A 12,475-nucleotide genomic window follows, 5' to 3' on the forward strand; every position below is an offset into this window, starting at 1 on the left:
TCTTGAACCGGTAAAAAAAATTTATTTTAATTTTCAACACTCAAGTACATATAATCAAATATGACCTTGCCAAAGAAATAAATTGCTCCAAGTCATACTTTTAAGCCAAGTTTCAGCCTATAGCGGATTTTCATAGTTATATAAATCAATCTCTGAACAACAGTTAATTTAGAAGTGCTGATATCTCTAGCTACATAACAGTGCCATAAATGGGTTTGGGCAGGCAAAATGCTTCACAGGGGAGGCACACTTTACACAATGTAAAATTAAAATAATTCATCCTTGAATTTTTCATATTACAAAGTAATATTTCAGTCAGTAATAACTAAAACCTTCTGCTGTTGAAGCCAATGTTTCTGCACCCTAAACAAAACATTTGGTTTGATACTTTGTTTTCCAAGTTTATTAACGTTTTTCCCAGTGCTCCTTCAGTTTTATGGAAGGGGACAAGGATATCTCAAGACCTAGCTCTCAAATTGTCAACATCTTTGCTACAAACCACTATGGGTTGAATCCAATGCTGTCATTGCATGCGTGGGTTAGTCTTCACTTGTGCAACATGCCTTCCCTTTCCACTCCTGTACCCTGCATCCCTCTGTGCCCCCAGAAAATCTGCTCCAGAGTGCCTCCAACCCTCAAGCAGATTGAGGGTACTGGGGGGCAGCAGTGGAAAGGAGAGGATGGGCAAGCCCAGTTGCAAAAGTGGGAGTCTCTCACTTGTACAACTGTCATATCAGCTACAACCCTGTGATTTCATCAGGCTTTGATTAACAAGTTGATTATTCAACAGCAATGACGGTACCAGTGCGTCTTGGATGTGTGAGTGATGACTACATAACCAAGCCATAGCACTTAACAGTCCCATCTAGATCTGATAGCAGAGATAGTGTTTAACCATAATAATAAATGCTTTTGTACATACAAGAATACATGTTGAACAGGTAATTACCAGGAGCGGACATGCAGTGAGTCATCTTCAGATTTGTAATGCAGCATTGAATATTGCCTATGACACAGACATCTTCAACCTATCATGTCAGCAAAATAATCAGTTTTTGTTTTTTCTGATTCCTGAAAATCTCATGCTAAATGAAATGGGGGAATGCAGAGTCTTGCAGCCAGTTGGTTAAAGTGCACATTGACAAGTTATCCGTTCGGGATGTTTGTTCTTTGCAATGCAAGGAAGTGCTACTGGCAGCTGTACACAATGGCTGTGTTCATACAACATGCTAAGCCAAACCCTTGGCTAGGCAAAACTGTATGAACATGTGGGCTCTTAGGGAGGAGCTTCTAGCTATTCAGCTCCTCTCTGGGAGCCTGCACTCTCACTGTTTGGCTTAGTACATTATGTGAACACAACCAATCCTACTGTTCTATCCTAATAATAGCATCTGAATATACATATATATATATTTCCTTTAGTGTGAAATCCTGTGATCTCAAGTCAAATCAGACCATTATTCTCCACAGCTGTTGTCACCCTGGAAAGGGCTGCATGTCTGAACTATCTACCACCAGATACCTAAAAAAAGGAGTGGGAAGAACATTTAACTAGGTGAGAAAAGAATCCCCGTTCTTATATAGTTACCTAGGGGAAGCTTAAAAATATTTTGAATGATATTTTGTGGTATGAGAGGTTATCGGTCTTGTCGTAAATTCCACTATGCAAGTAGGCAGACAATGACAAAAATCAAATAAAAATCTCATCCTTTGACTAAACTGAAGCAGAGAGATAAGGAAAAACGTAGAGCACAAGCGGCAGCTTTTCCTTAGTCCCAGAGAAGGGAAAAATCTATGATGAAACATGCATAATGGCAATATTTTATTTATGAAGTACATGTCACTTTATTCTTCAGCTTTCGTCCTTTATAATATACATAGCAAAGGTGGCTGCATCACACACACATAACACACTCACCGTGTGATACATCCAATTCACTCATGCCACACTCGGCGTCTCAAGGTGTCTATAATAAGGAACGTATTAAAGGTTGTGATCTTTTATTTATAAGCCCCTGAGCATATTTTTTTTCTCCCTAGAGTTAGGTGAAAAAAGGCAAAAAACCGAACAAGACTTTCCTTGCTCTTTTAAGTGCTTTGTGCAACAATGTTCAGAGAAGTTATCACTGAAGTCTTTTTGTATTCTTTAATAAGGAGATGCACTGTTTCGAGTTCTAGCCATGAACTCCCATTACGTTACAGCCATTTCTCATGACAGTCATTTCCAGTTATATTTCAATCACGCGCAGCTAATATAGCTCTTTGCTCCCTCGATCCATGTTTTTTAGTTCTGCAGACCAAAAATGAAATGCCTGTATGGAGAGTGTCTCTTCATTCAGTGGTGTCATCTAGGCGACACCGTCGGGCTGGAGAAGGAGCCTGAATTCCTTGGCGATTGAAAAGGCATTGGTGGAGTACTGGGGGACAGTTTTCTCGGGCTGCACAGGTCTCCATTGTGTAGCTTCCACAGAAGTTCTTCATTTTCCATTGACAAGCGCTTATTTACCTTTGATTCTTTCTCCAGAGACTCTTGCAAAACTGCCTGTTCGGTGGAAAGTTGCCTGTTATGAGAGAGAGAGAGAAAGCAGACGGTTACTGTCTAGGTTGGACTAGCAACAGTACGCTGCAAGTGTACCCTCTTTCCCCAAAGGTGTTTCTGTTCAGGATTTCAGGTAGCTACAGCCTTCCCCAGAGTTAACAGACATGGTTGCTGAATTTAATCTCCCACCAGTCCCAGCCAACATAGCCAATGATTGGTGGTGATGAGGATTGCAGCACAGCTCTCCTAATCTATGATGTTGTTTTTTCTCCCATCCAACAATTAGAATTCTGTAGTTCTTAAGGGCAGTTTCCCTGGGCTGTTTGGAGGTTGCTTTTTGCTCTCTTTGGTTTACGTTTTGTATTTCTGCACACCTGAGAGTTCACTCGTGTGTGCAGGTAACTTGCTTCCTCCTTAGTGGTTCTGTTGTGGCTCCAGTCCTGTCAGCACTCAACCTCGAGCTAGAGGGGGAATGATCACGTGACCATATTGTGGTTTGCCAGTCAGCTGCTTGTGGTGCAAGGAAACTCTGTGGACAGGGACCGGAGTAACAAACTGCAGAGCTTGCCTGCTCTACATCCTTGCCCTTAAGAGATGGTAGCCCCGTAATCCTTCAAAAGGGCAAAGCCAAGCCACTTTCCTCGCATAGGATTTAACAGTAGGGACTGAGCTTCCTGCTGCAAGGAGTGGAGAGCAAACTTCTTGAAGGCACAAGAAACAGCAAAGGGGGAAAGAGTAGTTATCTGATCCTCCTTTTTAAAAGCTAAACTCTTCCACGATTCAGAAAAAGTTACCACCAAGGACTAATAGTCTAACTCCAAACATAAGTAGTCTGAGCAAGTACTTTCACAAATCCAGCATAGTTTAAATATAAAGAGCTTAAGGAGGCTGCTTTCTCTTCTGCAGGGACACAGAACCTCAGCCATTGACCAAGTAGTACTAATTCTCTATGCAGTGGTGCTCCAAAGCTGTTTGTACATTAAGTAATGAAGCAGAATCTCTTGAAAACTGTTCTTAGGCAAGCCCCTCTGAAACTATTAAGAAATTGTGCTAACTAGATAAGTCCACATTCAAATGCTGTGTGGACTGTGCTTTTGTTCCTTTTACTGCAGGCACGCCCCACCTGCAATAGGCTTGAGGTACCGTATTTTTCGCACCATAGGGCGCACCGGACCATAGGGCGCACCTAGTTTTGGAAGGCGGAAAACAAGAAAAAATTATTCTGAACCCCAGAAGCCAGAACAGCAAGAGGGATCTGGCTTCTGGGATACCATGTGGCTGTTCTGGCTTCTGGGGTAACCGCGCCAAGCCTCTTCAGGGCAGCGGGATGAAGGCTCCCCCTGCCCAAAGAGGCTGCGCAGGGCTAAAGCAGAAGCCAGGACAGACGTGTCACTGAAGGGGCACTGTGCCTTCTCTCTCTCTCTGTGCAGCGCCCCTCCTTCACAGGAAAGGTGCTGTGCGGAGAGGGCGCAGCGCCCCTTCAGCGAAGCTGGAGAAGGAACAGAAGGAGACCCTTCTGTTCCTCCTCTGGCTTCGCATGACAGGCGCATCGCTCAAGGGGCGCTGCGCCTTCTCTCTGCGCAGCGCCCTTCAGCGAAGCTGGAGAAGGAACAGAAGGAGACCCTTCTGTTCCTCCTTCGGCTTCCAGGACAGGCGCGTCACTCAAGGGTCGCTGTGCCTTCTCTCTCTCTCTGCGCAGCGAATCTCCTTCACAGGAGAGAGGGAAACGGCGCAGCGCCCTTCAGCGAAGCTGGAGAAGGAACAGAAGGAGGCCCTTCTGTTCCTCCTCCAGCTTCCAGGACAGGCGTGTCGCCGCGAAGCCAAGGAGCCTGCATTCGCTCCATAGGACGCACACACATTTCCCCTTCATTTTTGGAGGGGAAAAAGTGCGTCCTATAGAGCGAAAAATACGGTAATTTGCAGTATATACAATTTCACTTGAGTTCTCTACTTTCTAAATCCACCCCCCCCCCCCAAACAGAACTATGGCAGCTGTTAAACTACAAGAGCAACTCAAACAAGTATTTTAGAGTTACCTGGAAAGCTCCATGTGTTTGTCCATCCGGGCTTTTAATTCTTCATTCTCCTGCTGAAGTTTTCTCATTTTCTCCACTAAGGCTGCATTGTTCTCCACCTTGAACAAATGTGCAAATTTAATGTGTGGTGGGGAGGGGAGAGGCCAATTTATTTTAGATGAAGCCAGGTTGTCCTATTGTGTCAATTTATAAAACAACATCTCAAAATCTACCACAAACATTATTATTATTATTTAAAAAACTTGCTATTACAGCTCCAGAGCTCAAGCATAAATTCTCTACTACAAACTTGTAAAATGCCTACTTTACCCTGCACTAATCTAGTCTGTCTTGTTAAAACTAGTAAGAAGCACCTTATAATTGAAAGAAAAATGGGAGAGTTGACCGGAGTCTTCCAGTTTCTTCTGTTCAGCATCCTTATGTTTTTGGCTGCACAATCTGGATTTATGGCCAGTGTATTGTGTTTAGGTTTAAGAATTAAATGCTGTGGAATTAATGATCAAGGGCAGTATAAAAGTCTCTAAAATTATAAATACTACTTAGCTCTGCTCCCTGTCCCTTGGATTTATAATCTGTTCCTCTGTGCGCTTTGGAGACGAGAGGCCTAACTTACTTATTTACATGTGCTCTGAGACCAGTATATCATCTCAGAAACAATGGCACCCACTGTCCTGGGATCTCAATGTCCCCAATTATTATGATGTTTGCCCAGTCTTACTGCTGCCATTTAGATGACACACCCTGCTGGCTCCTCCTGCCTCTGGCAGAGCGAAAGGTTTCCATAATTTGTCACACTTTAAAAAGCATGTAAAAGAGGGAGGCACACATCTCTCTGCCTCTGAAACCACCATTCTCAGAGTTTCCTGTATGGGGTCACTGCTCAGAATATTGCTTATTCTGCTCTGCATCTGCATTACTCCAGCAAATATTAAGCAGAGAAACAGAAGTTTCCATAAACACCCTCAATTCACATTCTCTTTCCATATCAACAGAGCAGAATTGTTATACCATGTACCTGGATTTATACAGAATGTTTTAAATGTTCAGTATTTTAAGTGTGCAAAGGGCCCCATATATTTCCGTAACCCTTACGAAAGTTCGTGATGTACTGTCTTTATATGACAGATGGGATGGGCTGAGACGGAGAGAATGATGGACTGCAAAAGTTCACAGGTGGAAACTTATTTAGCTAAAGCTAATTAATTTACGTTAGCTCCACAGAGGAGTATTATGGTTCCTCTTTCCAGTTTTACTCCTTTTTAACTCCTCTGTAACTTGAATTTATTGCTACAGTGTCTACTTTTGCATTATCAGCACAAATCCAGCTTTTGGAAGCCTAGCACTCCAAGAAAAAGCTCACCAGTTTTTCCATCTTCAACAATTTGATATCTTGTTGATGTAGCTTCTCATTTTTGATCTCCAGCACTGCTTTCAAACTTTCCAGTTCTTGTTCCAGATACATAAGCTGAGGGTTTTTCTGCAAAATGACATGCAAAGTTAATGGAGGCCCCTCGAGGTTGCCATGCATAGCAAACATATTTTAAGTTATGACTGTAAATATTGACTTGTTACAGATTTCCTTAGCCAAGCAGGGGAAAACATTTATCACACACACACCAAGGTACATCTAAAAAATTTCAAACTCGCAAGCTGTTTGTATGGAGGAATAACAAAGTCTCTTTAAAACAAAACTTTCACAAATGCTCTAAATGTATTCACAGCTCTTGTGAAATTATTTTATTGCTGTAAAAAGTGATAAAGGTGGTCACTTTCTGGTATATTGCTGTATTTTTAAACAACGCGTAAGGATATCTATCCCAAGGTAAAATATACCTATAACAATAAAAACTTCAAATGGGATTCAACCATGAAACCATAGAAAATCATCTTGTAATGAAAATATACACACACATCTGTCTGTTGAAATTTATCCAGAATTGTTTTATATTTGAAAATTATGGAGATCCGATCTTGAAAAAAAGCAGCTGATATAGGTTCTGGTTCTAACTAGGGGTGCAGGCAAACACTGTGTTTTTAATTTACAAGTAATACTGATTCAGGTAATTAAATTTGTTATTGAGAAATGCCAGATACAATATTGATAAATTAGTATTTCCAGAAAATAAATAAGATTTTGGTGCACACATTACTCAGTTCCATGTTGCCTAGGGATAATTCTAACAAAAAACCCACTACCAAATTAGTATGTATGCATCTAATTGCACCAGTGCTTTCCTCATGTCAAGCAAGATCTTCCTTGCATCTTGATAACAATGACCAGTAGCAAAAGTAAACTCAAGAGCTAAGATAATAATGATAATCTAATGTAGCTCAAACAAAGCACAGCAACAGCCAAAAACATAGGAACAGATAACATAGGTCCAGGTGCAGGCAAGACTATAAACATCTGTCAACTTTGGGGGTTTAAGGAGAAAGACAATGCTTTTTCGTCTTCTGCACACACACACCCACACCAGATCTTCCAACTTAAAACTACAGTAACTCAACCTGCAGAAAATGCACCACTACTCTGATTTGTAGACCCAGAAGAAAAAATGTAATACACCTGGTTCAAAGGCTCATAGTATCTTCCTATCCAGGAATCATAGGGCTGGATGTAGTTTTTAAAAAAACACAGCTAAAAATAGAAAACCAGCTAAGCTATGTGGATGTACACACACACACACACACAAAACACAGCAAGTATGTGTATTTTAATTACACACATACCCCACATATGCAGTGTGATGGCAATTAGGCGCACATGACACTAGGATCTGTCAACCTTTTTACACCAGGGATCCACTTGAACCGTCCTCATTCTCTTAAAACCAAGACTGCACTGCTCCTAGTGCAACACACCTGGTCAAGCAGCCATTCATCAGTTTAAGCCACAACATTCGTAACTGCTATTCATGTTTGGAACATTAACAGTGAAGCCACAGCACGGAAATTGAGATAAGACAATGCAATGCCTAATTGGTCCCTTTGCACGAGCACAAAGGTTTTTGATCCATCAGGGGGGCATCCTTCACTCATGGAAGGAGAGGATACGTTATCTTTCCAAGCTCCCCTTCACCCAGTAGATCCCAGCCTTCCCCTCCTCCCCACAAAAAAAGGCTATTTCTAGAGGATTATAAAAGCAAGTCAGTACTTACAGTATTTGTTTTTTCTTTGGCTGTACGTTTTTGCTCTTCCAACTTAAGCTTTTCATTCAGGGAATCATTTTCACTCTGTAATTCACTAATCTTTTTCTAAAAGATTAAAAACAAACAAAAAACACCCCAAACTTAAGACCTGAGCCTCTGCTATAAAGCCAGGTAACATTTTAGGAAATTGCTATCAAGTACGCTAAATAGAAAACCCCAGTGTGAGAAATTAGAAGTTGCAGAGATCCTTAACACAAACAGTAGGTCAGAGTTTAGAGAAGTAATGCTCCAAAGCATAGCTGTCCTGGCCAAGGAATTTGTCTAAGCAAAAATATAAAAATAAAATGCATGTTTTATAAAGAATCGGGAGTTGCATTGCTTATCCCATGGTTTCTAAGGGATAACCAGAAATATGTACTGTTGCACACCACCCCCAAACTCTGAGCAGTTTGAGGTTCCCAGGGGTTTGGTTCCAGGTGGTCTGTGTATCCTTTTAGAAAACAAGACACAGCGGAGATTGTGGTGTTTTTATGCTATATGGTTTATGTACAAATATATGCAACTTGAGCCTATAATGGAGTGCACAGCATCAATACCCCAAAAGGGTCTTGCCTCTTCCATAGACATAGCTTTGGGTCCAAACAGCCATCATGCTCTGCCTGCTGTTTTGTGTCTCGGTCACAACTCCTAACTTCTTACTCTAAACCCTGGCTTTATCAGTTGAGGGAAAGGTTCTGCTGATTGTCTAAATGGCTAATCCCTTAGGCTATCAGGAAGCTAGCCTGGCTTGTTTAGCTTTTAACACTTGTTGATTCCAAAGGAACAGATGTGTCTAGCACACAGGTCTATACACATGGGTCTTAATTGGCTTTTGAAATTTGCTGATTCCAGGGGATTTAGAAGTGTCTAGCACACAGCTTAATACACAGAGGCCTAGCTCCCAAGTGTTAACGTCCCAGATCTTAATTAAATTCCTTACTGAACACTTACTGAATCAAGGAATTTAGAAATGTCCAGCACCCACAAACTTGTACCAGTATGTAGTTTTAGATCAAGTTGAAGGTACCCGTGGCTACTCTGGGCTGGCCCAAGACATTTTGATACCTGGCACTCCCCTCCTGACCAGGGAAGAAGGAGTGAGTGAAGATCTACATCAGGAACAAGGGGAATAAAGATCTCCTTTATATTGGAATCTGCTGCCCCTGTAGCTCCTGCTGCCCGAGGCCTCATGGGTGGGGTGAGGTGGGCCGGCCCTATGGCAACAGTTCCAGGACATAGCTGTCAGCTTACAGATTTGAAAATAAGGGGCCAGCAGCCTCAAAAATAAGGGATCAGCAGCCAAAATAAAGGATTTTCTGGGCACAGGTATGTTCAACTTCTGAGCCCCTCCGAGCCAAAGGCAGAAAGCCCAGCCAGCAGCCAAACAAAGCCTCAAGCCTCAAGGAAAACCACTGTCACCTCTCCGCTGGGAAGCGCTGAGCAAAGGCGAGTCCCCAGGCAACGTGGCCGATTTGATCAGCACAAGGCATGCAAACTCCACCCCCAGTCGTTCTTAGACTCCTTACTGGATGAGCAACGCAGCCAAGCAACACAGTTGGAGTCTCCCTCCTCCCTGACCAGCAGGGAGAGAGAGAGAGAGAGGAGCTGCTTCCTTTGAAACTCGGGAAATTTAAGGGACATCATCAATAAGGGACAGCAGCGGGACATGGCGCTGGGATAAGGGACTGTCCCGCCAAATAAGGGACGCTTGACAGCTATGTTCCAGGATGTTCTACAAATACAAGGTACATGTTGACTTTGACACTGTGGTGGCATCTAAATCTAGCAATGTTACAGTTGCCTCTGGCTTAGTAAGCAAAAGAGAAATTCCAGACCTCTAGTAGTTGTTGTTTTTCTTGGAGAGATTCTTCAAGTGTCCTTCTTTCTAATTCCTGGGCATTCTTGAGCTCTGAAAAATGTTTAGAGTCTTAACATTGCACAAGTGTACTCGCCTAACTTCTTTACAATACCTGCATAGTGTGGGGTTTCATGGTTATTTTGGCAGGGAAGTTTTAATAAGGTACTGACCTCTTGTCACACTGCCAGGATTATAAACAATAAATGTATTTAGCAGCACAGCAAAGAAACTCTTCCTCTCTCACAGCAATAATGCAATGTGCTTGGTACTATCAAAGCAGATAAGCTATGCAATTTACCTGTAAAGGACAATTCGTGGTTCTTCTTCAGCTCATCTATCCTTTCCGTATGACTGGTTTCAAGCTCTAGCTTAAAGTTTTCATGTGTAATATTTAAGTTGTCGACCTGAGGAACAACAACATATTTCGCTTACCGTGTGCCAGGATGTTTGCGATATCAACCACCACAGCCTTGTTAATTCCTACTGTGGCTATTTTTATTTTATATAATTATTACTGTTCATTCTTTCTGCATTTTGTTTCCATTCAACCTTACACCTCTCAATTCCTTCCTCTTCCCCCTTTAACCAGATACCTGCATATACACAGAGCTGCCAGTTCAGGATGACACTCCATACATCTAATGAAACAGACCTTTACTTAATTCATCTTAGCGAAGGGTTATTTCCTTTGCCAATTTTTATGTCTGAATAAAGGACGTTGTACTTAAGAAATTAAGCAGATGCATTTCAGCCCAACTTCCATCCTGCCTACCTGTTCTTGGAGCTGTGCTTTGTATTTTTCAGCTTCTTCGATACAGATGCTCTGTAGTTTTTGGCATTCTGTTGTATAGAACTGCTTCAGCCTTTCTTCCAGTTCAGACAAATCTCTTTGGTGTTGCTGGTTCAGCTGCTGCACAAATCCTTCGTAAGCTGCTTGTAGTTCATGTCTACCTTTCTCCAATTTCTCATAGGCTGCAGAAGCGGTTACTTGAAGACAGAAATACAGTGACGTTCTATGTAAATAAAATGGTTTTGCAAGCACATGCTCACAGGGCTTCTTTTAGGGAAGCACAGCCACAGCCCTCTTCAACAGAATACCATCTTTGATGACACATGGGGAGTTTCTTTTAAAATGCTTTTAAAAAGCTAAAGGTTTTTTCTCCCAGAGCTTTCAGGAGGTCTGCCTTCTGCAAATGCTCATCTAAATTTCCAGAAATTTTATATAAAATTAAACTGTACCGAAGACTTTTATAAAAGTTGGACAGGAAGTTTGCTTGGCATCTTTGTTGATGCCTATTGTTGTGTCTTTTTATTTGTCCACAGCTACTTTTTTCCTGGTATTTTAACTGATGCTTCCCTTACACACACACATATCTTTTAATGACCATCTTTTATTGCAACCATGTTTGAAACTGGACTTCTGACTTATCACACATGGTTATTTTATATATATATATATATAGCTCGCTCTCTCGCTCAAGAGAGCGTGCTATAGTATTTAACTGTGTTTATGCTGTATATGCTATTATGGAATATTCTTTCTTTCTTTGAAAAATACCCTCTTGCTTCCTAAATTTATCCAAACCAAAGCTAGTACACTGATAATCTGAAAGCAGCCTAACTAATCAGATTTGCACAAGTACTCTATGTGGTCATCATTCAAAGAGCTCAGTTTCACCTAAGGCCATAATATCTTAAGAGCATTGTTACTGTACCTCTCCTTTCAATAACGCCAGAAGTAGGTGAATCAATGACAACTTGGTTCCCCTACAGTTTTATATTTTAAAATCCCCAAACATGTTCTCCCCCTATTCCTGCTTCCCATGTATTCCCTAGTTTCCTAGCACCAGTTCTTTCAAAAGTGGAACAGAGTTTGCTCACAAAAACCCCTGCTCCATGTCATAATCTAGCCTTGCCCAAGTTGTTAAGTGTTTATAGCTATTCTGACTTCTGTAAAGACTTCATATTAAAAATTGGGAGGGGGGAAGAGAAAGAACTGAGAAGATCAATAGCATTTGCACACATTATCATTCTGCTTACCCAATATGAAGTTACTTCATGTGTGTGAAATACTTAGCGCAAGGAGCATTTCACTCTCCCTGGTGCATCATTGCAGAGCAGCAGAGCTCCCATTTGGAAAGTAACCAGTTTAAGAAATTAAGCTTATGCACATGGTTTTACACAAAAACCTTTCAAAGACATCCACGGTGCCAAATAAAAAAGGGCTCTTCGCCTAACGTATTGTAAGCTTCCAGCAGATAAAATCGCAGTAGGCCACAAAGCCCTTAAGAATAGGCCCAAATATTTTAAGGCCTGTTATGATTGAAGCATTTTTCAAATGCAAACTGAAAGCTGAGTGGGCATTTCTAACTCTAATGTGTGATACACAAAGATTTCTTCTGAAAACCACCACTTAAAACATTCATCCTGCTTTAAGAATGTGACAAGTAATTATTCTCATAATAAAAAAGGCTTAAGTATCTCTGAATTAAACGAAGGGTATATACAACCACATTTCACAGGCACAGATTCAATCCATCAAATACACTATATAGATAGCACTTTCATTAAGTGCTCCACATTCATCATCTGATTAGTGGCTGGAGCAGCCAAGTCAGATGGGCAGTGCATGCGCGCGCATATATATATATATATATATATATATATATATATATATATATTATTATTATTATTATTATTATTATTATTATTATTATTGCCAGAAGCAAAATGGACAAATAGCACACATCTCTCCCTATCACAGCAATCTCTCTATGAAAAAGTCAAGGATTCTAAAACTTTTAAGAGGCAACTCTCATTTGGCCAATTTAAGCCATACCCCATCTCTCACCAT

At 41.2% G+C, this 12,475-nt stretch overlaps 1 protein-coding gene and 1 long non-coding RNA gene across 3 annotated transcripts in view; both read right to left on the reverse strand.

Annotated features, from left to right (window-relative positions):
- Nucleotides 1–2: 2 nt before the first annotated feature.
- MTUS1 (microtubule associated scaffold protein 1) overlaps nt 3–12,475 on the reverse strand; it is a 107,024-nt gene continuing 94,551 nt past the window's right edge. For both annotated transcript variants that reach the window (XM_082238049.1, XM_082238048.1), the window contains 7 exons: nt 10,394–10,608; nt 9,920–10,025; nt 9,599–9,672; nt 7,734–7,829; nt 5,936–6,052; nt 4,576–4,673; nt 3–2,561 (listed from right to left, as the gene is read on the reverse strand). In XM_082238049.1, the coding sequence (XP_082094175.1) occupies nt 2,345–2,561; nt 4,576–4,673; nt 5,936–6,052; nt 7,734–7,829; nt 9,599–9,672; nt 9,920–10,025; nt 10,394–10,608 (923 nt within the window). In that variant the 3' untranslated portion in view covers nt 3–2,344. The remainder of the gene's footprint in view (nt 2,562–4,575; nt 4,674–5,935; nt 6,053–7,733; nt 7,830–9,598; nt 9,673–9,919; nt 10,026–10,393; nt 10,609–12,475) is intronic.
- On the reverse strand, nt 6,136–7,724 carry LOC309540986. Its single transcript, XR_014223606.1, has 2 exons — nt 7,274–7,724; nt 6,136–7,231 (listed from the first exon to the last, which is right to left on the reverse strand). It is a non-coding gene; the product is annotated as an uncharacterized lncRNA (long non-coding RNA).

The sequence above is a fragment of the Podarcis vaucheri genome (genome assembly GCF_965113315.1).
Source record: "Podarcis vaucheri genome assembly, chromosome: 9".
NCBI classification, from domain to species: domain Eukaryota; kingdom Metazoa; phylum Chordata; class Lepidosauria; order Squamata; family Lacertidae; genus Podarcis; species Podarcis vaucheri.